The sequence below is a fragment of the Natator depressus genome, chromosome 12 (genome assembly GCF_965152275.1).
Source record: "Natator depressus isolate rNatDep1 chromosome 12, rNatDep2.hap1, whole genome shotgun sequence".
Lineage (NCBI taxonomy): Eukaryota > Metazoa > Chordata > Testudines > Cheloniidae > Natator > Natator depressus.
This window is the reverse complement of record NC_134245.1, coordinates 7,134,092-7,161,044: the sequence shown is the minus strand read 5'-3', so window position 1 is coordinate 7,161,044 and position 26,953 is coordinate 7,134,092. Positions and strand designations below refer to the sequence as shown.

The 26,953-nt window shown below is 55.4% G+C and overlaps 1 protein-coding gene across 1 annotated transcript in view; it reads right to left on the bottom strand.

Moving 5' to 3' along the window:
• Positions 1-555: 555 nt before the first annotated feature.
• The window catches only part of CCDC102A (coiled-coil domain containing 102A), a 50,092-nt gene continuing 23,694 nt past the window's right edge, over positions 556-26,953 (bottom strand). The window contains exons 3-9 of the mRNA XM_074968503.1: positions 23,418-23,635; positions 21,255-21,363; positions 20,460-20,576; positions 16,016-16,225; positions 14,054-14,224; positions 11,820-11,923; positions 556-1,961 (exon numbers count right to left, since the gene is read on the bottom strand). Coding sequence (XP_074824604.1) covers positions 1,835-1,961; positions 11,820-11,923; positions 14,054-14,224; positions 16,016-16,225; positions 20,460-20,576; positions 21,255-21,363; positions 23,418-23,635 — 1,056 coding nt within the window. The 3' untranslated portion in view covers positions 556-1,834. The remainder of the gene's footprint in view (positions 1,962-11,819; positions 11,924-14,053; positions 14,225-16,015; positions 16,226-20,459; positions 20,577-21,254; positions 21,364-23,417; positions 23,636-26,953) is intronic.

The following is a 26,953-nucleotide window of genomic DNA, read 5'->3' as shown; positions in this document are numbered from 1 at the left end:
TCCTCACCCCTCCCTGGGAGCCACCAGAGGAGTGAAACCTGGCTCCTGCAGCTTCATCTCTCTTCTGCTTATGGCTGGGTTGGTCTTCTGCCTGACCACCCTACTCCCCCGCCACGACTTATGGAAACTGCCCCAGCTGGGCCTGCTCCTCAATTGAGCCTGACACGCCCATGGGCTCTCAGGCACCCATTAACCCCAGTGTGGGGTTTATACTTCCCACCTAGGCAAGCCCCGCCTCTGGGCATCCCAGCATATAACACCTCTAGTCACACACTTGGGTTTATCATAAATTCAGGTGATTACAACCCTCCCCCCGCCAGCAGTCAGACGGTCTGTAAACGTTCCCTGCCCAAGAAGCCACCTGCTTCCTGATCTCCTGTCTCCACCAGCCTCCGTTTCCACACCACCAGCTGGCACAGCAACAGATTAACTGGCCAGGGACAGCCAGCCCAGCCCCAGCAGACGGGGCGCAGTACAGAATAGAGCAGAGCATTAACACCAAAGGGGTTAGGTCTGGGGGGAAGGACTGCACCACACCAACCACAGGGATCGCCTGGGCCCATAGCTCTATATTTATAATATAAACCATATACAAATACATACATATATATAAAATCCATATATAAAATAGAAGGGTTTGCTCCTGTGTACTTGGCTCCAGCTGTCAGTGCTCCAGGGGCCGGGCTCATCTGGGTTAGCTAAGCCTTGGATGCTCTCCGGTGTATTGTTGCAATGTCTGGTTATGCTGTGAGGTGCATGTGTTCATAGAATATCAAGGTTAGAAGGGACCTCAGGAGGTCATCTAGCGTACCCCCCTGCTCAAAGCAGGACCAATCCCCAATTTTTGCCCCAGATCCCTAAATGGCCCCCTCACGGACTGAACTCTCAACCCTGGGTTTAGCAGGCCAATACTCAAACCACTGAGCTATCCCTCCCCCCAAACAGGGGTGAGGGAGAGGGGCTGTTGGTGGACAGGACACATGGGGAGGAGGCAAGGCCTAGTGCCCGAGGTGCAGGCCTTGGAGGTCCATGATCCTGGGTAAGTCACTGCCCTGCTCTGTGCCTCGGTTTCCCCGTCAGTAAAAGGGAGGTCATTGGTTGCGAGGCTCAGTTCATTCATGTGTGATGCTGAGATGCAAACTGTTCCCAGGTTAGGCTGGAACCGAGGAAGGCATCAGAGATGGGGCCTGTCAGGCGAAAGCCATGTGCCAGGAGAGAGCTGGGGAGGGAGGGACTGGGCAGGCCAACTGCAGGGCGTGTGCAGGAGGCTGGAATTGCAGAGGGCATTCCGGGCAGGCATGGCGAGACGGGGCGGAAGGGGCAGCGACTGCACTGCGTACCATCCAGTGCACTGGCCTTCACGACCCCTCAGCTGTTGGCATCATTTATACAGAATTGGCCCCAGTGCCATTGTTCTGCCAGGGCGGCTAATTCAGGCTCTGCAGCCTGGCCCCTCCCCCCTCCTCTCGTTATCGTCTGGTAACAGCCACCTGGGGATTTCTCTTCATCCCACTCTTTGGCGCTTTAGCTCCCTGTGTGTACGAAACCCACTGGGGTAGAACCAATCCTGCCCCCTGGGATGGGCCCTTGGCCACGGGGTTTCCCTCTAGCACCCCCCATGACTGGTGGTGACACAGGCCAGCAGGGCCAGAGGCTCTATCCGCACGCGTCCTCTGCCGGCTCTTGGCTTGTCTGACTGTCGATGCTGAGGCCTGGGACAGGGAGCGTGTGCGGCCCATGGAGCAGGCTCCTGCCAGTATTATCCTCCCCAAGCGTCCAGCCTGCCACTTCCTTCTCCTCCAGCCACAGTCTCATTGGCCCTGTGCGCCAGGCACTAAGGAACCTGGATCTGTAGATCTTCGTCTTCATCCAGGTCACTGGTCCCATCGTCAGGGTCGTCGGGGCCAAACCGGGAGCTCCGGATCTTCCCAAAGAGCGGCGCGTTCTGCTGTCTGCGGAGCCTGGGCCGAGAAAAACCAGAGCAAAGGCAAACATAGCGGAGAGGGGGACCCAGAGAAGCCCACGAGCTCCCTGCCGCGCTGTGTCTATCTAGCCCCAGATGTACAGACCTCTCTATACACCTATCGCCACACGTTCCCCTTTCCCTCTCTGTCTGGTTAGGCTCTTGTACGACATCCATCAACATGGCATTGGGGTCCACTCCCCCTGCCCCCAGACCTTTCTATTTTCTCCTCTCCATACCCTCACGCCTGCCGGGGTCCCAGTGCAAGGCAGGGCCCCAGGGCAACAGCATGTGGCAATCTAAATGCTGTGGGCTCTGCCCTGCCGCTCTAGGGTGGGTGCTGCTGTGTGCAACCTCGTCTGCGCTTTGCTGTTTCTCCCACGCCAGGGTGAAAGCCAGTCACCACGCGGTTGGTGTGGGGCAGACATGGGGCTGATGGGAGAGGCACTGGACAGGCAGGTCCCTTTGGCCTCACCCTCATTATAGACCCAACCTCCCGCAGTCTCACAAAGACCTGCCAGAGCCACCCTTCTACAGACCAGCTCTCGGCCCCACCTTTCCTGGCCAGATTCCCCAGGCAGCCCCGGAATCTGGCAACGGAGTGATACCTGGGAAGAATCACTGGCACTGGAGGTCAGTGCCCATCCAGAATGGATGCCAAGGCACAGCCCCTGGGGGAAGACCTGGCACTGGATTTCAGTGCCTGCAGTTTGATCCTGCGATCCAGCCCCGGGGGTCCAGGGTCTGCAGATAGCTATGTTACAAACAGCTGGAACCTGGCCATTCCCAGGGAGGGCTGGGCCTGGGAGAAGAACACAGAGCTGTCTTCTCTCTCCGCTAAGTGGGTGTTACCTGCTGATAAAGCCAAATCCGAACAGCCTTTCCCACAATGGCTCCAAGCAACACTTAATGGACTTTTGATTAAAGCAACCAAGTTCACTTAAAGCCTTTTTCAGATCCCGGGTACTTAACAGCAGCACATTATTGTCTGGAGCCATTTATCAGAGGGCAGAGGGGAGGGGAGTGAGGGCTCAAAGCTGTCATGACCTCCGCCTGCCTCCACCCGATTATCATCACCCAGCCTGGGCAGCACAGCGGTCTGGGTGTCACTAAGACCGAAATGGAGCCTGCATTGACACTGCTGGGAAGGGTCTCCCAGCACTTCCCTGATTAACTGGGATATCTCGTTACAGCTCCCGAGCTGGATCCCTGGACCCCAGCCCCTGCCAGTCCCAGGGGAAGCTCAGATCCAGCTCCCAATTCCACAAGCCCAGGGCCCATCTCTAGGCCACGATTCTGGCTCCTTGGGGGTGGCTTTGCATTTGGTTCTGACATTGGTTCGGCAGCGCTGCGTGTTAGTTAAAGTTGCACCCAGAGCAGTCAGAGTTTGGCTATTTTCTGAGATTTTTGTTTGTTTGGTAACAAACAAAACCAACCCCCGCAATCACAATGCGTCAACTTCTCAGAGCCTCCAGCTTCGGCTGATTCTAGGGCCAGTTCTCTGCAGGCTCCAGCCCCAGCATAGAGAGCAACTCATATCGCCCCCCACTGGCTGGGGATTGCAGCCGTCTCCTCTCCCTGGTCCTATGCTAGACGCTAGACGGGGAAGTGATATACATTGACTCTCCACCCCCTGTGCTCTCCTAGGCCTGGGGAATCCCTGGCTGGGGAGATCTGGGTGCTTTACACCCCTTTGAGCTGCCTGAGCAGAGCTGATCACAGCAGCATCACATGGCTCATTAATATTAAAAACAGAGACTTTCTGGAGGAGGGGAAACCCTTGGATCCCCCCCCAGGCCAGGTGTCAGGGCGAGCCCTGGAACGCTGCTTCAAATCAGGCAGTGAGGCCAGGTGGTCCCTGCTGTTCCTCCCCAGATGCCCTCTCAGCCTCGGGAGCCAGCGACTGAGCCCCATCCCAAACTGGATCTCCCAGGACTGCCCCCTAGAAGTTTCCAATGTGCCCTGGGCAGCAGTACGTGGTCCCCCAAGAGGTTTCTAACCCCTTCCTGGGTGGCAATAAAATATCCCTGCGTGGGCAGCGCCACTTAGGGCGTGTCTTCCTGCGGAGTTAGCTCAGGGGATCGGTGCCTGGGTTAGGCTAGCCCAAGTGTCAGCAGCCACACTGCAGAACCCGGCCTGAGTTACTGGATCCTCACGGGTGCTGCACCCACCCGTGCGTGGCGCTGGGATTTCTGGGGGCACATCCCATGGGTCTTTATGCTGCAATGCGCTGAGCCACTCTGTGAGTCTTTCCCAGTGAACTGTGGGAGAACTTCTCTCCCTTTCAGGGCACACGGGGGGGAATGTAGGAGGGCACTAGAGGACTATCCGCGCTCGAGAGCTTTGCCCTGTGTCCTCACTGCAAAGCAGGTGGGTTACCAGCCCAAGGGACAGTTGAACCCGGGCTCCAGCCTCTATCCCCAGCTGGGCCAGTGAGTCTGGGTTGAAAGCACCATCAAACTCGGGTGAGAGGGTTTTGTGTGAGAATGGGAGAGTGGCTAGGGGCAACGCCAGGTAAGAGTCTGGGTTAACTCTGCAGTGAAGACAACTCTTCGTCACCGCCGTGATGGCACAGGGGATCGAAGGCGGGGAGGGGAGGGGTCGAATGTTCCCCACAAGGCGGCCCAAGGAAGCTAGAGGTTCAAAGTGCTGGAATTATTTTGACAAGAACCGGTTTTCCCCCGACAAAAATAGGTTTTATCCAAAACTGGCTGTTTTTTGGCAGGGAAATAAATCAGTTCTACTGGGAGAGGCTTCAGAGAAGCGTGTGGAGGGCGATGGTGCCTTCTGAATCACCTCAATGCATCCACAGGGGAGAGTGGAGCACACCCTTGACTGAGGGAGTGCGGCAGCTGGAGCGGGGAGGAGGGTAAGGGCCGAGGTCTGTTATTGGAGCGATAGGAGGGAGGCCGAGAGCTGACTGGACATGGAGAACACAGTCTCATTGTGTGGCCTCCCACAGTATGGCCTAGTAGACAGAGCACTGGACTGGGACGCTGGAGATCTGCATGATATCCCAGTTCTGCCAGCAGGATTATATTACTGCTCCGTGCCTCAGTTTCCCCATCTGTAAAATGGGGATAATGCTCCTGACCTCCTTTGTAAAGTGCCTTGAGATCTACTGATGAAAAGCCCTGGGTAAGAGCAAGGGACTGATAGTAGAACAGTGGGTGGGAAGCCCATGACTGCTCTCACTGGTGACTCTCTCCAGGAGACAGGAGCAAGGGGGCCTGTACCCAGCACTGCTCCTCAGAGATGGTTTCAATGCCCACTGAGGTCAAAGGGAGGCTGTCCATTGGCATCAGGGGGCTTTGGATTGGGCCCGTGTTCTCCTTGTCAATGGGAATCTCTTTGTATTCGTATCAACTCACTCTCCGGAGCATTCTCCTTCATCAGCTAAATTTATGAGTCAAATTCCAAGCCCAAGCCCCGAGAACGTGATGGAAGCAGCTCTCCCATCATCCTCTGGGCGAAAAGCACGACTTTGCTGCCTTTTACTGGAAAGCATGAATTATTTAAAGAGGGGGCTGGGGAGGCGGGAAGAGCTGAAGCCTCCATTATTCCTGTATGATTTAATGGAGATGTCCCAGGAAAATAAAATCAGATTAAAAAAAGGCCAAGCTGCCTCTCAGAGGCACTTTGGATGGCGCAGAATCGATTTGTCATGCGTCCATTTCAGTGTTTTATTGCTGGAGGAACGTACCCCCCTGCCCGCCAAAAAAAAAAAAAAAAAAAAAAAAACCTTTTTAAGAGCAATGAAACCAGAGCATCTTTAAGAGGACAATGCATTTCTCTGGCCCTGTGTCGTCCCCCCACCCCCTTCAGCCCTGTCACACACAGCACGCTCTCTCTCTCTCGAGATCCCCTGCTCATCCGGAGCTTGGTTTGTTTTCTGCTGCGTGCTCCTGTGTCTTCGTGTGGAATCCTCTCTCCGCAGCACAGTCTGGGGGGACTCCAAGGGTCTTTGCATGGAGGGAGGGTGACGGGTCCAAGAACCTGGGAGCTGGTTGCCTGGCTGGGCACGGGATGGGATGGGTACTGCTAGATGGACCCTTTTAAGCCAGCCTAGTAAGAGTTGCTCTCTAGACCGGAACATCCTTCCGTGCTGCGAGCTAAAGTCGCGGGCTAGTGAAGGTTCTTCTAGCTGTCCCAGGCTTGGCAGATTATAATCAGGTTAAAATAATAATTCTGAGCACTTCCATTGCCTAGTGCAGCCATAGATCTCACCCTGATTTGCACAGCAGGGTCAGTATAATTATCCTCATTCTTCACACGGGGAAAGATGAACAGAGAGTCATGCCTCAAAGAGCAGAGCCGAGCCAAGGCCACGATTTTCCACCAGGACCAGCGATTTTGGGGGCCTGACCCGCTATAACGGAGCCTGGCTTCCAGAGGGCAGGTGCTTGGCGCTTTCTGAAAATCATGCTCCTTTAACATGTCTCACATTGGGCACTGATAGCTGAGGCACCCAAAAGAACTAGCCACTTCTGTTGATGTTGGCTAAACGCCTTGACTCCTGGCTTCGTGCCCAGGCCCTCACATCACACGTGCCCTCTCCCCAGGTCTGCCTCTGCTGGCTGAACACGGCTCCAGAGCTTGAAAGCTTCACTCCCCACAGGCCCTAAGCAGGGACTTTCTAGGAGCCCCACAGCCCTCTGGCCTCAGAGGGGTTTGAAATCTGAACCCAGCTCTGAACAACACACAATCTTCCCCGTGGGCCAAGCCCGAACCCCGGAGCTGAACAGCCCAAAGCCGGGGACACGTTGGATCCATGGTTCTGATTTGGGCCAGTGTAAGGACAGGAGCCATTTGTGAAACCCTCCTCTGGGCCCGATCCTCATTTACATGGCTCGAGTTGCGTAAAGGGGCCTTAGAGTGGGTGCAAATAATAGTTTATTCCCCTTTGAAGGCCCCTTTATGGTGCAAGAATGAGTGAGAATCAGGCCCATCACTTCCACTGAATTACCATCCTCCTGTGCAATTCCTATCGTCCAGTGTCTCGCTCCTGTTACTAATCACAGGCCTTTCCACGCAGAAAGTTAGTGCAGTTTCATGGATCGCTCACCTGGTGGAGCTCATACTACAGGCTGGTCAACACACCTGCTGTGGTCTCCCATTCCCCTGCTCCCCATAAGAGCTGGCCTGACCCCAGCATGGCCTGCCCTCGGCCCTAAGCCTGGGCTAAGAGACAGGCGTAGATGAGTATCAGTGCTCGTCCCTGCCGTGTTCCATCCAGGCGTCAAACTGAGGAAGTACTCCAGGAAAACAGAGACAACCAAGTAAATAATGAATGACTCGCTCGACCCCTGGAAGTGACCCCATGCAGGTTATGGCAACGGGGAAGATTGCTTCTCAGGGAACATGGATCAGCCTCGCTCATTACGCTTCCTCCTCGGGCACTGCAGGTCTATCCCAGGAATGCCGGATCAATGGAGGAAGTACCCATGTGCTTTATATCATAATCACTTGCATTTCCGTCAGGCCAAACCCTCTGTTGACTGGTGCCTTCCAAATGCCAGTGATGGGTTAGAGACAACATCCTCCAAAAACACTTCGCGGCCTAAAATCCAAGACCTGCCACTGCAACCCTGCCTCTCCTGGGTGCAAAGATGCAGCTGCTGAAAAGTGCACAGCACCCTACCCAATGGCTCAGGGCAGGAAACGAGGAGCAAACGGACCAACGGAAGCAGTAGGGGAAATTTAGGCTAAATCTAACTCCCCCAAGTGACTTTGGCCAGGACACTGGGGCTAGCAGCTCGGGAATCTCTCTCGACTACTCATTAGCAAGGCCTCATTTTGACATGTTGTCCATAAGACAGCATCTCCAGCGGCAGCCGGGTTCAGAGGGAAGAGCGTCCCCTTACTGAAGCCCCAGTGCTACTTTCTGTCACATCAGGGTGCTCCTTGGAAGTCTCCCAGCCCATTCGGACCCTGCTGAACTTGGGGGTGCTGATGGGATCACAACCCAGGTGGATACAGTTGTAGACCACATGGGTAGTTCTAGGGGTTTATGCAAGAGACTCTTTTCTCTCCTTGGCTTGTGCTATTCAATGGAGCTTGCTCCCAAGAGCACAATGGAGAGTCTGCTCAGGGTGTCCCAGGTGGCGGCTCTTGTGAAGCCAAGAGGAGAGCTAGATCTTGCCTAGAAAACCTGCCTGGTGGAGGGGAGAATTGGCTCCTGCTTCGGAAAACCCTTGTGACAGGATGGCCGTCCCCAGCACCTCCTCCAGCGACGAACAGAGACACCCTTTCCCTTCGGGAGGCTGGTACCAAACTCCAGGCACTGGTAGCTGAGGACTTATTAGTGCCTTTCAGAGAGAAGGGAATCCGGGGGCTGGGAACCAAAGCCAGACTGAATACAACTGGAGCCTCACCTACACTCAGGGGTCAGGCCTGGGGCAGCTGAATCAAGGCTATGCACACAAGGCCTGGTCCCGGACTAGGTGGTGTTGGCTAACACTTCCCTCGGCTGCTACCTGCATTCAGCCCACTGGCGGTGGCAGCAGAGAGAGGGTGCCGGTGTCTGGACCCAGCCTGTGGGGTTAGACTCAACCTGCTACAGCACCCTGAGGGGCTTGGCAGAGGAACAGCAGCCAGAGACGAGTGGAAGTGTCACACCATCTTGCTGGCCCCAACTACAGGTCAAATGCTGCTCCTGATGGTGCCAGACACATGCAGCCACGGGGGCAGTGGGGAGCCACAGGGGGATGTGCCTCCCCCCGACCTTTCACTGGCCTGGCCCTACTCAATACAGCTGCAGGGTTCATGCCTTTTCACCTCGCCAACTCGTCTCATGTGTCTTCACCTCTGCAGCTACCGGAATCCTGAAGCAAGTGAGCAAGGACCCTCCCCTGCATGTGCTTCTCCCCCTCCCCAGCTCACAGCTATAACCTAGCAGCTACCAGGTTACATACAGTGCAGACCCATCCACATTGTGACCAGGTGTCATCTGGCCTGTGTGAACTGCGCCAGAACCATCTAATGCAGAGGTGGGCAAATTGCGGCCTGCAGGCCACATGCGGCCCGCGGGACCCTCCTGCCTGGCCCCTGAGCTCCTTGGACACTCAGATGTGGGTAGGTAGAGGTGAAGCTCAGCCACATGGGACATCATTATTGGGGTCCTCCAGAGATTCGGGCCAAGGTCCCCCAGCAGAGGGAAGTGGGGAGGGTCCTGTTCCTAGTATAAAAATAGGAAGTCAAATGATTTGTAAAACCCTGGGACAGTCTCTGCAGAGGACAGTGCAGCTGCAGCCCCAGCCGCGTGGTCTGACACTGCCCGGGCAGCAGAAAGACGCCCGAAGGTGTGGGTGTTGCTGCCCTTGGCTTTCCAAGCTGCCAGGATTGAGGGAGGCTTCCCCTGGTTTTAGCTTCCAGGCCTTTCTTGAATGAACGTGACAGAGAGAGGGAGAGAGCACTGCCCTTGCAGATCCGTCACTACACACCGGCACTGGCCCCGCATTCCCATCATGACCCTCCCCTCTCCTCCCATCAGGAGCTGACAGGCATCCCCTGGGGGGACACTAAATGGATTAGCCCACTTTGGAAAGCAATTTATCACTGGCAGGAGAATTCTCTCCTGCTCCACTTGATAAATAATTCAGGGCAGATTCCGCCCCCATCTACGCACCCTGCCCTTCTTCGGTAAAATCCTCCTCCTTGTCCCCCCACCATTTCCAGCAGACGGGCTCAGACCAGCATTAGTCCAGGGAGATTTGTCCAGAGTCCCAATTAACCCTCCCTTAGCAGCACTTAGTTATAGGGTCTGTGCCCATCTGTGGTCTAGACGCCACCTTAAGTGACTATGGGGAACGTGAGGTAGGTGGGATGAACGCTCCGGCCAAGCACCATGGAAAACAAAGAGCCAGAAGCCCTGGCTTGGCAGCTGTTCTCCTGAGCCTCCATCCCTCCTGCATAACACAGTTTAGCTGGGCAAACCTGAGTGCCTCCCAGTTTGGGATTTCTGACAATGCAAGTACGGTGACCAGTCATTCTGCTATTAGGGGGTTTTCTTATATATGCAAATATAACCTTCCCCCGCACCCCACCCCGAAAAAAGTGTGTCCTGATTTTTCACACTTGCTATCCTAGGTGCAGGATCACAGCCAGCGACTGTGGGGTGAAAGGAAACCCAAACCAACCTTGTTTCTCAGTGGCATCCCTTACGAAAGGGTAGCTGCCGTTCTACTACTGTTTAGCTGCAGTGTGGCACCGATTTAATGGGAGGGGTGATTTTATTCCAGTGTAGTTAAACTGGTGTAAAAGGCGGTGTGGATGCTCTTATTTCGGTTTGGTTTAAATCGATTAGGAACAGAGTTATGCTGAACCGAAATAAGCCCCTCTTAAACTGAAATAAGAGTGTCCACAGAGAGGTTTAACTAACCTGGGGCATATTTGTATGTAAACAGAGCCTTAACTAAACTGGTGCAAGTCTGTGAGTAGACCACCCCAGAGTCTGCCATTTAGACTAATCACTGGGAATCCCAACTCCTGCTCCCTCACCATAGGCCAGTACCCTGGCCTATCCTCCCTTCCCGCTCATCCTCTCTTCTCCTTTCTTCCTTTCTGCTACTTCCATTCATCCACCCACTTCATACCTTTGTGATGCTGGCAAACCAGGTGCCAGCTCATGCCAAGGCCACTAGGTCTCAACTGAGCACTGACAAATACACAGCGGGAACCAGTCTGGCTCCTCCGTGGATTAGTGTCATGAAAATAGGTATTAGAATTATAAAACTGTGTTTAGTGATTAGACTTTATGAAATGCTTGTAAACTGCCTCATGTATCAATCTCACTTATAACATCTGTAGCCCACGTGAGAAAGTAATATTTAAGTGTTTGCTCTGTAACTGTAAATCACCAGAGGAGAGAAGCATTACCAGGTGTGAAATACTAGCTTCCAACAGGAGATGTCTTCTGCCCAACAAAGGAGGCCCATGAACATCAGACCAACTCTTGTGGAACATCAGAGGACAAAAGACTTTGTTGATTCCCCCCCACCCCCACCCCATGAAGATGAGATGAGCAAGTGAATTGCCCCCCACAGCTGAATTTGCAACTCGAAGCAGAAACCGGGGAAGGAACAAAAAGCCCTAACAAGGAGGAACTGTATCTTTCATGCTGCTTGGACTCTGAGGGCAGGGTTTACTAAGAATAAGCAAAAGATTCCCTGTGTTTGGCCTGGGTTAGCCCTAAAGGACATATAGAGCTTGCTTATTATAGAAGCTTCTAGTCCTTTTGGAAACTTAAAATTGGAACTCGTGTGTGTGTGTGTGTATGTTTACTTGCATTAACCTTGGAAATAACTCTCTTATTTCCTTCTCCTAGTTAATAAATCTTTAGATGGTTTATCATAGGATTGGCTACAAGTGTTGTCTTTGGCGTGAGATCTAAGGTGCAGTCAACTTGGGGTAAGTGACTGGCCCTTTGGGACAGGGATCAACCTGAATATTACTGTGATTTTTGGTGCAAGGGACCACCTATCACAAAGACAAGCTGAGCTGGGCAGCCAGACAGACCGGAGCGCCCACGAGGACTGTCGGACTCCATGTTATGGCTGTTACAGTGCTTGAGGAGTTTACACTTGAGAATTAGTTGGTGAACTCTTAAGTATAAAATTCAGCCAATTCGGGGTTTGTGCCCTGCTTCCTAACAGTCTGCCGTGAGGTTAGTAACCTCGCTTTTGAGCCACTCCAGGTCAGCTTGACAGCTTCACCTTTCAGTCTTTCCACCCCAGCTTCCAACTTCATCTTGCCCATCTTTATTTCTGTCCTTCCTGTACTCCCACGTTCCAATCTCTGTCCCTCCTCAGGTCTTGTCAACAGGGACTCCGTCCTCCCCAGCCCTGCTTCTCCTCACCTGGACTGCAGGTGCTCCAGTTGCACTTGGAGATTCTCGCTTTGTTCTGTCTGCTCATCCAGGGACCTCTGCAGTTTCCGTGCCTGGTTATGGGCTTCATCAAGCTGCAAGGCGAACAGAAACACAGCTGTCTTTGCCGTGTGCAGTACCCATCGTCCCCAGTCACTGCCACCCACAGGGTTTGTAGGACAGCCCAGTGATCTGAGACGAGAGGATCAGATGTAGGGCATAACTGAACAGGATGGAGGCAGCTCTGCATTTCCTGGATTCTGTGGGTTGGTGTCTGAACGTATATTTCTTTTCTGCCATTCTCTCGTTACTGTTATGGCAGTGCTGACACGAGACGGGCCGTGAGCACAGACCATCTCTAGGTCATTGGTTCAAATCTGACCCAGACTCAAAGCCATTACTCTTTGATGGCGGCCGGTGACAGGCCCCATGTGACAAACTTTGCCTATACCACGTCAGCAGCAAAGCCAAGCTACCCTCTCACCCCTAGAAGTGGCCGCACCAGGCCAGCATGGCGGTGCGCTGGCTGTTCATTCACAGAACAGGTGCAGTATGGCCAGGGGCACTGGATACTTGCCCCACAATGCACCACGCCCGGCCTGGAGGGGACTGCTCTGGGGGTGAGCAGGGAATTCATTCTTTATACCAACCCTTGCTAGCAGGAGAGGCAGGTAGCTACATGGACACTGAGTTACTCACTAGGAACTGGGCTGAGCCCCATCAAACTCGTTTCACACAAGGCCATCATCCATCAGATAGTAACTTGCAGTCACTTCCGACCTAGGCAGGAGATGAGCTGGCACCAGAGGTGGGAAAGGCTCTTTACCTCGTTAGCCTATCTCCTGAGCCACTCAGTCCATCACATTAATACTTAATCGCCTTTTCTGGTTCCATCTTAGCACCTTTGAAACGTTGCCAGGGACATGACTAAGTGCTTGGCCTGCCCTTTCAGTAGGCCAGGACCTCCCTGCGGTGTGTTTAGATGTCCCTGATCTTACTTGCAGGGGAGCTGCTGTGACAGTGCTATGGGAATGGGTTCCTCTCACTGGGAAAAGGAAATGCTGATAGTTTGAGAGGTTCTGATCGTTGGGCATCTATATGTCTCTCTGTGGGAGGCAGTGTGGCCTAGTGGATAAAGCGCTAGACTGGGATTCAGGAGACCTGGGATTCTATCCCCAGGTCTGCCCCGGGCCTGCTGGGTGATGTTGGGCAAGTCTCTGTGCCTCAGTTTCCCCATCAGTAAAATGGAGATAATGATCCTGACCTTCCTTGTAAAGCGCTTTGAGCACGACTCATGAAAAGCGCTTGATAACAGCTAGGTGTTAGGCTGCCTACCTGTGGTTTCATAAAACCCTCTCACTGCGGCATCCCAGACATTATGAATTTATGAAGATGACAGGACAAGGAGTAATGGTCTCAAGCTGCAGTGGGGGAGGTTTAGGTTGGATATTAGGAAAAACTTTTTCACTAGGAGGGTGGTGAAACACTGGAATGCATTACCTAGGGAGGTGGTAGAATCTCCTTCCTTAGAAGTTTTTAAGGTCAGGCTTGACAAAGCCCTGGCTGGGATGATTTAATTGGGGATTGGTCCTGCTTTGAGCAGGGGGTTGGACTAGATGACCTCCTGAGGTCCCTTCCAACCCTGAGATTCTATGATTCTATGAATTTTACCCTCCCAGCCCCTCTGGGCTGTGACCGACTATCAATATCCCCATCACTGGTCGGGGGATGCAAGAAATTAAGTGCCGTGCTCAAGGTGACCCAGGAACCCAGCTCTCCCCCAGGGAAGCGGCGATTCTGCATCTCCAGACTGGCTGCCTTTCTGGAAGAGACGCTTTAGCCATGCGCAAGTTGCTGGGCTCCACACAGGGGTAAGCTAAGTGAAACTGAATGGCTTGTGATACACAGGTCTGACGAGATGGTCTTATAGTCCTTCCTTAACCTCTCTGAAACGATGTCTCTCCTGAGTCCCAGCTCAGTGCCTTTGTGCCGTTGCCACGACAGAGTCGCCGCGTGCCAGCAACGGCCTCGCCATATTACCTGGGCTACCGCTCCATTTCCCTCTGCTCAGAGCAAGGAGCCCCCTGCAGCATCTGCTGGTCGATGGTGACATTTCAACGGCTGCCCTCCTCCGATTTTGGGCTGGGTGCTAAAAACCCTCCCCTTGTCCCCGAGGCCAGGGAGTGGATGGGGGGGGGGGGGGGGGAGGTGTGCCCCAGACTTGCCTCATCCTCAGCCTGGCCCAACTCCTTCTTCAGCTCCTCCACCCGCAGACGCAGCTTCTTCACTTCCCCCTCGTGCTGCTCCACCCGGCGGTTGGCGTGCGCCAGCTCGGCCGCCTTCTCCTGGCACTGCTTCTTCAGCTTGCTGTGAATGTGCTTCAGGTCGGCCAGCTCCTGCAAGGGCCGTGGGAGGGAGTTAGGGTACGGGCAGGCTGGGGCACAGGTCATTCAGGGAGGGCTAGCCAGCCAGTGTATTAATAATCCGCCGTGCTCTGGCCTCTTTAGCCAAGGAGCTGAAAGCACGGAACCAACACTAGTGCCTTAAGGCTCCTATCAGCCCTGCTAGAGGGCCAAGTATCGTCTCCCCTCTTTTACAGATGGGGGAAGTGAGGCAGAGAGAGGGGAAGTGACTTACTCAGGGTCACACAGCAGGGAATAGAACCCAGGAGTCCTGAGTCCCAGTCCCCTACCTGAACCACTGCCCCTCCTCCATACTTCCTCTGAAAAACGTATTACCCCAGGGCTCTCCAAGTTGGGGGGCGTGAACAGGTTTCAGCGGGTGGCAAGCACTAGGGAGAGAGGTTATTAGAGAGGGGCAGAGAATCATTAATATAAGGGCTTTCTTTATGGCTAGAGGAGAGGGGCACCCCAAAACTCTGTCTGGAAGAGGCCCAAACCCAACGTTCTCTAGTAAAGGGTACAGATAGGAGTGAGCAGAGCTCCCAACGTGCTACTGCAGGTGATCGACCTACTACGGCTTTACACTGCCAGAGTTGTCACTGAGCCTTCACCTGCATCTCAAACCAAACTCAAACATTGATTTTTGAGATTCCTAAGTTCAGGAGACTTCCCCTCCCACAAGCCCTCGTGTCTCTGCATTTCCCAATTGCTCTCCAAATACCAACATAGCACAAACTCCAGGATTTCCACCCAGCTGAAGCCAGGAAATGCTGATGTCCAGTCCCTTATCTCCACCAGAAAGGTTTGGGAGAATGGTCGTTCCAGGGGAATTGCTAGTGGGGGTCACAGCTACACCTGGACAAAGCCACCTTCGTTCCTTTCCCATCTGCCCACCCACAGGGCTGGAAATATGACTGACTCTCCAGGTGAGGAGGCATCCGATGATGGGTGAACCTCAAACAACAGGGGATTTTGCTTCAGACATGCACCCCGAAAGGTGCATCCAGAGCTTATCTGAGCTGCTGCTTATAAACCTCTCTGGCTGGAAACCTCAGGACTGGATCGTCTTGTATTTCAGCAGCTCCTCTCCAGAGGCAGCCAGGACCAGGTCATGCAGAAACACATGGACCTTGACCACTAATGGGGGAAAGGTTAATGGAGCTGTCTCACACCTCACAGCAGCAAAAGCCAGGGTGGATTTTTATTTACTTGGATCTAGTTCTTCCATCCCTAAAACCATGTAGGTTTTACATCCAAGGTAGCAGCCTCCTTTCCTCCCTCCCCCAGCAATGACACTGGGTGCCCGAGCCCAAGACGCACGTAAAGCAACGCCCAGAAACCCCCCATGATCACTGTGTCTACACCTAGCCTGACTCTGGGCAGCGACCGGAGGTGTCATGGCGTCTCTCACTGGATGCAGGTGACTAGGTTCCTCTGATCCCCTTCCCACCTCTCCCCGTTGTCCTCTTGGTGAGATCCCAAAGAAGCGGAGAAGCCCACAAACACCGTTTGGCCTCCTGAGCTTGACCTAGAACCTGGGCACCCTGCCCTGAGGTCTCTAAGGAGGACACGGAGGTTGGGATGGAGCATGGAGATGGGTTTTAATGGCCAGGAGCCTGGAGCCAACTGGGGTGTGACTGGCCCCAGATGCTCTCGAATATCAAAGAGCCCAATTCATCCCTGATCAATGGGGTTTCCCGAGGCAGGAATTTCCCCCCAAGGCTTTCCCACCGCGGTCGCTTGCTGGGCCCCCACTGTTACTGACGCTCTGCCCATCAGCCTCACCTTGTTCTTCTCAAAGAGCTCGGCCTGGATGGTTTTGAGGTCAGTGTCCAGCGCGCTGGCCGTCTGCCGGCGCTTCCGGGCCAGCACCTCCTCCAGGTCCTCAATCTGCGCCCGCAGCTTCTTGTTCTCCCGCTCCAGGTTAAGCTTCTCTGTCTCCAGGCGCTCGCGCTTCCCCCACTCCGCCGCGTTCTCCGCTTGCAGCCGCTCCATCTGGGTGAAGGGGTGGGGACACACACGCCATGTCAAACCAGGCGGTCGCCATGTGTCAGGTACCAAAGGGCATCGTGGGGAGCCCACAGCTATCCCCTGTCTGAGGGTGATGCCCCCCACGCCACCACGGCTCATCAGCAAGGCTAGAATCCAGGGCCTGCAATGCACTCCTTAGCTGAAGTGGAAGAGGCCTGACTCCCTTGGCTGGTGACAGTAGTAGACTCTTTTCTCTGTGGGCCAGCCAGTAGAGGGAGATATGCCCACACCTCTTAGTCAGTGGTTAACGTAACATCCCGCACGGAGTAGCGCAACTCCAGCCAGAGCTGGCCTCGGGGAAACTCACCAGGGGTTCCCCATTGAACTGGGTGTATGGGCGAGAGTGAGTAGACCCGGCCGGCTGCTGGTCCCCTGGGTACTGGTGTCAGTACCCAAAGGGTGGGCGGGACTCAAGACATCTCAGTTTGGACACTGACACGGATGAAGCTCCTCGTCTCCACCCTGCTACGCCGCAGCATACAGGGCAGTCCCAATCAGAACCAACACCAAAGCAAAGCCCCCTTTCTCCCAGTGCTGGGCCCCTCCATACAGCTCCGCCAGGGGTCCTCACTCCTGACTTGCCTCAATCACTGCGGGTCTAAGCCTCTGCACCCAGCTCTACCAAAGCCCCTCCATGCTGACCCACAGCCCTCTCTGCTAGCCCAGCCCCGTGGCTCCAACGCAGCTCTGCTGATGGATCCAGTCCTGACCTGCAGCTCCCCCTGCTGTTCCAGCCTTGGGCCCGCACATTACTCTGCCAGCACCTGAGTCCTGGCTACACCAACCCCCATGGGGCTGCCAATGCACCTCAGTCTTGACCTGCAGCGCCCCCTGCTGGCCCAGTGCTCTGCCTCTTTCAGGAAGATACGGCCAACTAATCTATTCAGTGGTGGCTTTGTGATGTGCAGACTAGGGTGGGGATCAGCCCCCTTTGTTCCCTAAATTCAGCCAAGCTTCGCACCTCACTGCGCTATGTGTCTCCCTCCCTCAGCTCTGTGCCTTTCTCCACACTCCTCAAATGCCTGGAATCCTTTCTGCCATACGCCAAGCACGCCCTGTCTCTTCCAAGAAACCATCAAAGCATTCAAACCCCACTGGAGAGATCCTGCTCTGAGCAGCTTGCCCTTGTCTCATCCTGTTGGTGTTCATTGGTGCCTTTACAACATGCAGCCGTTGGGATGGGGACCTGGGGGGAGGGATAGCTCAGTGGTTTGAGCATTGGCCTGCTAAACCCAGGGTTGTGAGTTCAATCCTGGAGGGGGCCATTTAGGGATCTGGGCAAAAATTGGGGATTGGTCCTGCTTTGAGCAGGGGGTTGGACTAGATGACCTTGTGACGTCCCTTCCAACCCTGAGATTCTAATAACGGGCACTGATCTGCTACTGCCCGACACATATAGGAGGCTCTAAAAATGATTGGTAGGAAGAGACCCAAAGCAGAAAGAAAGGATGTCCTAGTGGCTGGGCACCAAGCGGGCACTCAGGTGATCCGAGTTCAAGACCCTGCTCTGCCATAGACTTCTTGCGTCTCTTAGTCTGTCTGTACAATGGGGTAACAGCCCTGCCCTATATTTAATGCCTTGGGGTGCTCAGACAGTGGAGGGCTGTATAAGTATTTGGGCATTTGACTGGTCCCAAAATAATTGGTCAATTGAGCAGCCAAACAATGTAAAAAATGGCAGAACGATGATGTATTTTATGCGAGATAAGGCATGTGAAAGGTCATTGAAAAGGTTATGATTTGCTGAATATGGTTATCCAGTTTGTATGCATGTATCGTTCTGGCATCTGAAGTTAGGAATATTGTCTCTGCATCTATTACAAATGTGTTTACACCTGGGGAACACCCACTAGGCAGAATGCAATCAGTCTAGATGGCTGGCTGGGAAGGGCCATTAGGGACATAGGCGCCGACTTCTACTGGGGCCGGTGGGTGCTCGACCCCTGTCTGCCCCCGGCCCTGCCCTGACTCCACTCCTGCCCCGCCCCCTCCCAACCCCTTCCTCAAAGTCCCCGCCCCAACTCCACCCCCTCTCTGCCCCTATTCCGACTCCTTCCCCAAATCCCCGCCCCGCCCCCGCCTCTTCCCCGCCTCCTCCCCTGTGCGCGCCGCGTTCCCACTCCTCCCCCCTCCCTCCTAGAGCTTACCACAGCTGTTTGGCAGCGGCAAGCTCCGGCAGGAGCGGGGATGCGGCGCGCTCAGGGGAGGAGGCGGAGGAGGAGGTGATGTGAGGTGGGGCGGAGTGGGGCGAGGAGCTTGGCTGCCGGTGGGTGCAGAGTTCCCACTAATATTTCCCTGTGGGTGCTCCAGCCCCGGAGCACCCAAGGAGTTGGCGCCTATGATTAGGGAGAACAATAGGTCTTAGAAGATGCTAATCTCCCACCAGGAAACGTTCCTGGGGAGCCTTCCCGAGGATGCTCCAAACAGCCTCTGACTCATGGCTGCTATGGCCCTACAGAGACATGTGACCTGGTACTGGACTCCATCATAGAATTTCCACTGAAAGGCATGGGAACTAAAGTAGAGACAAAGGATTCCCGCCATATGCAAAAGCTATTTTAGGCAGGGGAGTGACATCATTGTGGTTCTCCTTCACTGACTCCCTGTCCAAGATGACTGCTGGAAAAACCTGAGAAACAAGGACTGAACTGGGGGAGAAGTGCTGAACCCAGGCTAGAGGGAATTCTAGCCTTTGAAAGGAATACCTCGGGTTTTAAGCGCAAGCAAGTGAAGCTTGCCCTCAAGAATCTCTGCAAACTGCCTAAATGAACAATTAGGGTGAGAATTTGCTACTCATATTCAATATCTTGAGTATGTTAATCTTAGATTGCGTTTTTGTTTTATTTGCTAGGTAATCTGCTTTGATCAGTTTGCTATCCCTTATAATCACTTAACACTGATCTTTTATAGTTAATAAATTTGTTTTATTTTGTCTAAAACCAGTGTGTGGAAATCATAACTTGGGGCAGAAAGTTGTGTATATCCCTCTCCACACTGAGGGGGTAAATTTCATGAGCTTGCGCTGTCCAGTTCTCTCTGCAGCACAAGACAGTAGAATTTTGGGTTTACCTTTCAAAGGGGGGTGTGCACTTGAGTAACTGGGCAGTTCTTTAGCTGAGCCTTCCCATGCAGAGCGGATCTCAGCATCTGTGTGTGTGGCTGCAACTGGTGTGTTCCTACCTGCATGTGTGCTGGTAAAGTGCAGTCTGAAGCCTGGGAAAGGGCTTGGCAGGTTTGCCACCGCAGTAGAGTGTATAGGGAGCCCAGGCTGGTGGGTCGGGGGGCTCAGTGGTACCCCATTTCCAGGTGGCACCCCGGGGGGAACCCGTCACAGCCGCCTAAGGGATGTGGCTGCCTGTGACAAAGTGCTGGGAATCAGCAACTGAACCAGCACTCTGGCCACTGTTTAACCAATGAGGACCTCGGGAGGGAAAGATTAAGGAGAGGAATTCCTGATTACCAGATCAAATTGCGGCTAGGTAACTAGTGAGCTAATTAGCCCCTTAACAAGGAGACTGGATAAAAAGAGCACAGGAAGAAAGTGCAAGTGGGGAGAAGCACAAGAGAGGGAATGGCTAGGAGGGCCTGAAAAAAGGTGTCTCTGGGAAGAGACACCTTTTCATCCCCCCCCTTTGGAGAAGGTGTAATAAAGCCAGATAACACTGTGACAGCACTAGTGTGTACAAGGTGGTGGAGTGTGACCCTGTAAATCAGGGGTGGCCAACCGGAGCCTGAGAAGGAGCCAGAATTTACCAATGTACATTGCCAAAGAGCCACAGTAATACATCAGCAGCCCCCCAGCAGCTACCCCCACCCCCACCCCCAGTGTCTCCCACCTGTCAGCAGCGCCGCTGATCAGCACCTAACCCTCCTGCCCACTGCGATCAGCTGTTTTGTGGTGTGGAGGAGGCTTGCGGGGATGGGGATCTTAACCACTGAGGAGCCGCGTGTGGCTTCGGAACCACAGATTGGCCACCCCTGGTGTAAACAGACGACACAGTGGTATCTGCATGAGGAAAGATCTCAGAGCACTCTGTGCAGAGCCAAGAAGATGGGAGCCACGGGTACCCCGTCACAATGCCCAATTCTCATTCATCTTCCTGCAAACTGGGCTTCCAGAGATCTTCCGGAAGCTTTGACAATCTCAGCCATATCCGGGAGAGGCTGCATTCCTCCCGCACACCCCACTCACTCTCACCTCCGTGCGCAGCTCTGCCAGCTTCCTGTCCATGCTTGAGCGAGCCCCCAGCTCGTCCTCCAGGTCCTCCGAAATCCGCCCTAGTTCATCCTGGTGGAGCTCCTTCAGGATGTTTAGCTGTGGGGAGACAGACGCAGAGCGGTCACCACAGCCCCCGGGCTGTGAACCAAGCTGGCACCAAGTCGTGGGCTCACACAGAGCAGGAAACAGGAAGCAGCTTGGGACTGATTTAGACCCAGAAGGGGGCAAGGGGTTAGTTGTACCCAAGGGCATTCAAATCCACTTCTCAACGGGACCCACCTGTGATGCGACAACCCGTGCTGGCAACCCTCCCTCTCCCGCACATCTGCCATGGCCTTGCGCAAATAGCGTATGCTGGTCATTGGCACCTCAGACTGGGCTCAGAGTCACTGCACATGGCAGCAAGGAACGTCCACTGCACTAACCCCGTCTGTCCCGCCCCGTGCCTTGCAGCTCAGATACGATGGGCACGGCCGGCTACATGCCTGGCCAGATTGATGGTGCGAATTCACTAGAGTAGAGCATCCGTGCAGCACGAGGAGGTTTTCCTGGAGCAGGGGCTCCCCCTAGTGGATATCAAGTACTAACGGTCGCAGGGCACGCAAGACGGAATGAAGGGTGTAATGGAAACAGCCCCCCCCCCCCCGCAGCCCGGGCTGAGTTTTCAGCCACGTCGACTGGGCAGGCCTGTGTGCGATCGCTACACATGAGCGCCCTTCGGGGCGTAAGGGGCCCCCCGCTCCTCTCCAGGGTCACAGAGCCGAGCTCGCCCACCTGCTTCAGCACTTCCTGCTTGTTTTTGTTCAGCTCCTCATACTTGATCTTCCACTGGCTGAGCTCGCCCTCCAGCTTCTCGATGTTCTTGCTGAGTGACAGCTTGTCCCTGGAAGAGACAACAGGGAGCGGGCTCTAGCAGGGCTGAGGCAAGGAAAGGCTCCAGCCGTGGGAGTGTCCAGTCCATTCCTGGAGGGGAGGGGAGGCATCTTTTGGAGGACACCTTAAAACCACAGCTCCGGCCTCTGGTGGCCACGAAAGGCTGCGCTTGCCACCACGGGGTGATTCCACTGCTGCTCATTGACTTGGGGGGGAGAGACTATTTTCTCCCACAGGCCCCAGAAAGCTTCCAGCTACATGGGCTGAGTGCTGGAGAAATCCTTTTGCCCTTAAAGCGTTCAGGTAAGATCCTCAGCTGGCATAAATCAGCCAAACTCCATTGACTTCAGTGGAGCTAGGTAGCTTGAGAGCAGCTGAAGACCTGTGTTCTGAAACTGAGCTGGGGTATCGGACAGGTGGGAGGGCCATGAGGACGAGTGACCGGGGGTGGGGGGTGGAGGGGTTAAGCAGAGAGGAGTGAGCAGGGGGCAGGGTCTTGGAGGGAAGAGGTGGGGCGGGAGCAAGGCTTCGGGGGAAGAGATGACATAGGGGCATGGCCTCATGGGGAAGGGAAGGGACGGTGCATGGATGGGACCTCGGGGAGAAGGGAAGGGACGGTGCATGGGTGGGACCTCGGGGGGAAGGGAAGGGACGGTGCATGGGTGGGACCTCGGGGGGAAGGGAAGGGACGGTGCATGGGTGGGACCTTGGGGAGAAGGGAAGGGACGGTGCATGGGTGGGACCTCGGGGGGAAGGGAAGGGACGGTGCATGGGTGGGACCTCGGGGAGAAGGGAAGGGACGGTGCGTGGGTGGGACCTCGGGAGAAGGGAAGGGACGGTGCGTGGGTGGGACCTCGGGGGGAAGGGAAGGGACGGTGCGTGGGTGGGACCTCGGGGGGAAGGGAAGGGACGGTGCGTGGGTGGGACCTCGGGGGGAAGGGAAGGGACGGTGCGTGGGCGGGACCTCGGGGGGAAGGGAAGGGACGGTGCATGGGCGGGACCTCGGGGGGAAGGGAAGGGATGGTGCGATGGTGGGACCTCGGGGGGAAGGGAAGGGATGGTGCATGGGTGGGACCTCGGGGAGAAGGGAAGGGACAGTGTGTGGGCGGGACCTCGGGGGGAAGGGAAGGGGCGGTGCATGGGTGGGACCTCGGGGAGAAGGGAAGGGACGGTGCGATGGTGGGACCTCAGGGAGAAGGGAAGGGACGGTGCATGGGTGGGACCTCGGGGAGAAGGGAAGGGGCGGTGCGTGGGCGGGACCTCAGGGGGAAGGGAAGGGACGGTGCATGGGTGGGACCTCGGGGGGAAGGGAAGGGACGGCGCAATGGTGGGACCTCGGGGGGAAGGGAAGGGACGGTGCATGGGTGGGACCTCGGGGAGAAGGGAAGGGACAGTGTGTGGGCGGGACCTCGGGGGGAAGGGAAGGGGCGGTGCGATGGTGGGACCTCAGGGAGAAGGGAAGGGACGGTGCGTGGGCGGGACCTCGGGGAGAAGGGAAGGGACGGTGCATGGGCGGGACCTCGGGGAGAAGGGAAGGGACGGTGCGGTGGTGGGACCTCGGGTGAAGGGAAGGGGTGGCGCGGGGGCGGGACCTTGGGGAGAAAGGGTGGCAGGCAGGGCCACGGTTCTGGCGCTGGTGACCGCCCCACTTTTAGGGAGCTTCCACCGCTCTCATACTGAGTGCACTGCAGTCCAGGTGACGGGGTTAATATTTTTCCCAGACGCCTGCTTCGATGCTGGGTTTGGTTTGCACAAACCTGCCCTTTGGGTTGACCCATGTGGATTCACACCCTTTGCGTTTTGGGTGCAAATGGCTGCCCCAGTTCAAAGCAAGACTCTGGAAAGCACCAAGCGTCCCCTGATCTCAGGCTGAGACCATGGACTGGGCAGCCGGGCCACGTGGGGATGGTTTGAAGCTGGACTCAGATCCTCTCAAGAGGTTCACAAACTGTAGGGAACCTGAGGCAGGTTCCAAGTCCAGCGCTTAGCTGCCAAGGCTAAATATGAGCCCCCCCGGCCTGCCCTGGGTGAGCGGGCAGGAAGTGATGTAAGAGGAGCACTCACTCCCGCTCCTTGAGCAACACTTTCTGGGACTCATCCAGCCTCAGCTTCAGTGCAGTCACTTTGGTGGCATCTTCCTCGATGACGCTCATGTCCTCCCAGAGCAGCCGGTTCCTCTCCGGGCGGGTGAAGGACGTCCGGATGCTGACTGAGCTCCGCTGGTCCCAGCACTCGGGCCCGTCCTGTTTGCTCTTCAGGAGGTTTTCCATCAGCTCGAACTCCTGGAATGACGCGGAGGGAGAAGGAGGATCGTCAACAGCACGACCACGCTCCCGAGCCATTCGGGTTTTCAAACATCCAGGATAGATCCTGAGATAGACACAGCCACCCAGGCACTTCCTTCCCACCTCCCCAGTAGTCTGTCTCCTCGGGCCACCTTAGCCCAGCTCCTACCGGTCTGGCCCTGGCAAGCCCCTTTTCTGAAAGAATTGGCCCACCAAGGTTCTTGCTCAACTGGGTCAATGCCTCCTGCAGTGTAGGAAACCCAAGGCCAAAGGAATATGGGCACCAGGCTGCAGGGGGACATGTGGGCTGTGCTAATACCAGGGGTATAAATAGTGCTTTGGGGGCCAGATCCTCAGCAGGTGGAAATGGGGGCAGCTCCACTGAAGTCAGCTGAGTGACATCAGTTTACACCAGCTGAGGATCTGGCTCCATTTCTTCAAAGCACCAGTGATCACATGAATCCTCCCAACCACCCCGGCCAGGTAAGTCCCATCCCTGGTTTACAGCTGGGGCCCAGATACGTCACCTCTGGGACTTACCCAAGGCCAATGAGGGAGTCAAGTGTCCAAGGAGGGGGTCAGCACTCAGGAGTTCCAGCTCCTGCTCCTATACTCCGGCAACTGGGCCACACCACGGGTGGGTGAGGAAACACTTTCATCCTTGCCTGCTATACGTAGTGGCCTATAACCCTTCCCCCCCCCACCTCCCCCCAAATCTTTTGGGCTGACATTTTGTCATGCTTCCCATGCCACGAGATGGACTTCTTTTCTTCTTAGAAAGGTTAAAAAAACAGTTTTTTAAGTATCTGACCATGAAATATGAGAGTTCTTCAGCAATCAAGAAACATCTCAGAAGCATTTTCTGTGCTCGGGTAACCCGCAAGGTTTGGAATGAATACTTCAGACGTGGCACGCATGTAGCCTTCAGCTGAGGGACAAAGACCTGGTCTACGCACAAAGCTGTCCCGAGATACCCAAGGGGTGATTTTATATGTTGTTAAAACGGGGCAGCTGTGTGCGTGGACACGCCGATGTCAGCTTGAACCTTCTGGCTTCTATTGGTTTATCACGGGAACAAACTCCACAGGGTGCATTTAAGAGAGCAGGCTGGGTCGGATGTGGAGCTGCTCAGTAATAAGTTACGAACATCGTACATGGTGTTGCCAATCTCAAGGGAACAAAACCCAGGAGTCAGATCCCCCCGAATCATGAGATTGGCCCCACAAATCATTAGACTTTTATATTATCATCAAACCATGTTTCTTCAGGCTGTCTTTTGACTGTTTAATTCCCCTCTACTCCGCCGGCTACGTGTGTCAGGTAATAGACTGAGAAGTCAACACACAATTCACACCTCTCCCTGCCTGCTCACTTACCCTCTCCTCACCCGAGCTAGGGGAACTGCCATCCGTTTCCTATTACTGTCCTGACTCCCCCATGGCTTGTCCCCTTCCCCAGACCCAGCAGCACCAACTCCCTGTCTCCCCCTCTCTCCTGCCCCCCAGGTTTCTCCTCTGCCCAGATCCTGAGTCGAGACATCCCAAGGCAGCGGGAGCCAGGGACGTGTTGTGACGGGGACCAGGCCCCTGGACCCAGCAGCAGCTTTTCCCCCCATGCCTCCCTCGACTGCCTCCTGCTGCCCCAGGACCCTCTCTCTGGTTTGGGGTCATGCACGAAGACTGGGCTCAGCTGCAGGGCAGGTCTGTGTCCTCAGCCCCGAGCGCTGAAAATCAGAGGAGCTTCTTGTGCCTTCACAACAGCTCCCGCTGCAGGGCACCAAACTCTCAACATTTATTTTTTGAGCACTTGTAATCCTGGAACACTGTCTTCCCCTGGCTGCTCGAAGGGACGCCCCTTCCCCACTGCTCCCCCCAGCCTGGGGGAGTGGCCATCTTATCTCCTCCATCTCTCACCCCAATCCTCCGCAACCCCCCCAACCTCCCTTCTGCCCCCCACATCCTTCTCAGCCTTCCTCCTTGCCTTCCCACCCCACCCCCTGCCTCCCCCGCTTCCCTGCACCCCGAGCCTCCCTCCTGGCCCTACATTCCCCTGTCCCCAGCCTCAGAAGGGACTGTTTATGATCATCTAGTCTGAGCTCTTGTACCAGCTTCTCCTCGCAAGCTGCCCCTATTCTAAAGTCCTCCTTAAATCTCGCCTCAACCCATCTTAATAATGGTATTGGAAGGGCCCCAAGCTGCAGGCACCATCCCCTGCTTGGGTGTCTATCATGCCCCTTTCCCGGGGGCATGATAGACACGCAAGCAGCTCTGGCAGCCACTCTGCTGGCCTCCAGCCCTGCACACTCTATGGAGCACCCCTGCTCTTTGAGCTCACAGCCCCAGCGCCTGGGAAACCTGAATGAAACGTGCCCAAACATGGACATTTCTTTAACGACGCCAGCCCCTCCTAAGCCCGTCTGCAGTGCTTTTTGTCAGTAGAGCTCCAACCGCTTTACAAAGGAGGTTAGTTTCATTATCCCCATTTTACAGCTGAGAAAACTGGGGCACAGGAAGGGGAAATGACTTGCCCGAAGTGGCCAAGCAGAGAGTAGAACCCTGGTCTCCTTAGTCCCAGCCCAGTGCTCTAACCCCTAGGGCCAGTAGTTTTCAAAAAAAATTTCTGGCGACCCAGTTGAAGAAAATTGTTGATGCCCACGACCCAATGGAGCTGGGGCAGGGGGTCAGGGTGCGGAAGGGGGTCAGGGCTCTGGGCTGGGCATGCAGGCTCTGGGGTGGGGCTGGGGATGAGGGGTTTCGGGTGCAGGAAGGGGCTCTGGATTTGAGGGGAGGGTCTCAGGTCTGGGGCAGGGGATTGGGGCACAGGGTTGGGGGCACGGGGTTACCTCTGGTGGCTCCCAGTCAGCGGCGCAGCTGGGGAGCAGAGGCAGGCTTCCCACCTGTCCTGGCACCGCGGACTGCTCTGCGCCCTGGAAGCGGCCAGCAGCAGGTCCGGCTCCTAGGCGGAGGCGCGCAAGCAGCTCCGTGCGGCTCTCGCCCGCAGGCACTGCATCCGCCCACCTCCCAGCTCCTAGGAGTGCAGAGCCGGTGCTCAGGGTGGGGGCAGCGCACGGAGCCCTCTGGCCCCACCACCTAGGAGCCAGATCTGCTGCTGGCCACTTCCAGGGCGCAGCGCGGTGTCAGAACAGGCAGGGACTAGCCTGCCTTCGCCGGGCAGCACTGCCGCCGGGACTTTTAACGGCCCGGTCGGTGTTGCTGACCAGAGCCGCCGTGACCCAGTGCCTTCCATTCTGTGACCCAGTTCTGGGTCACGACCCGCAGTTTGAAAACCACTGCACTAGGCCACGTCGCCTAAAAT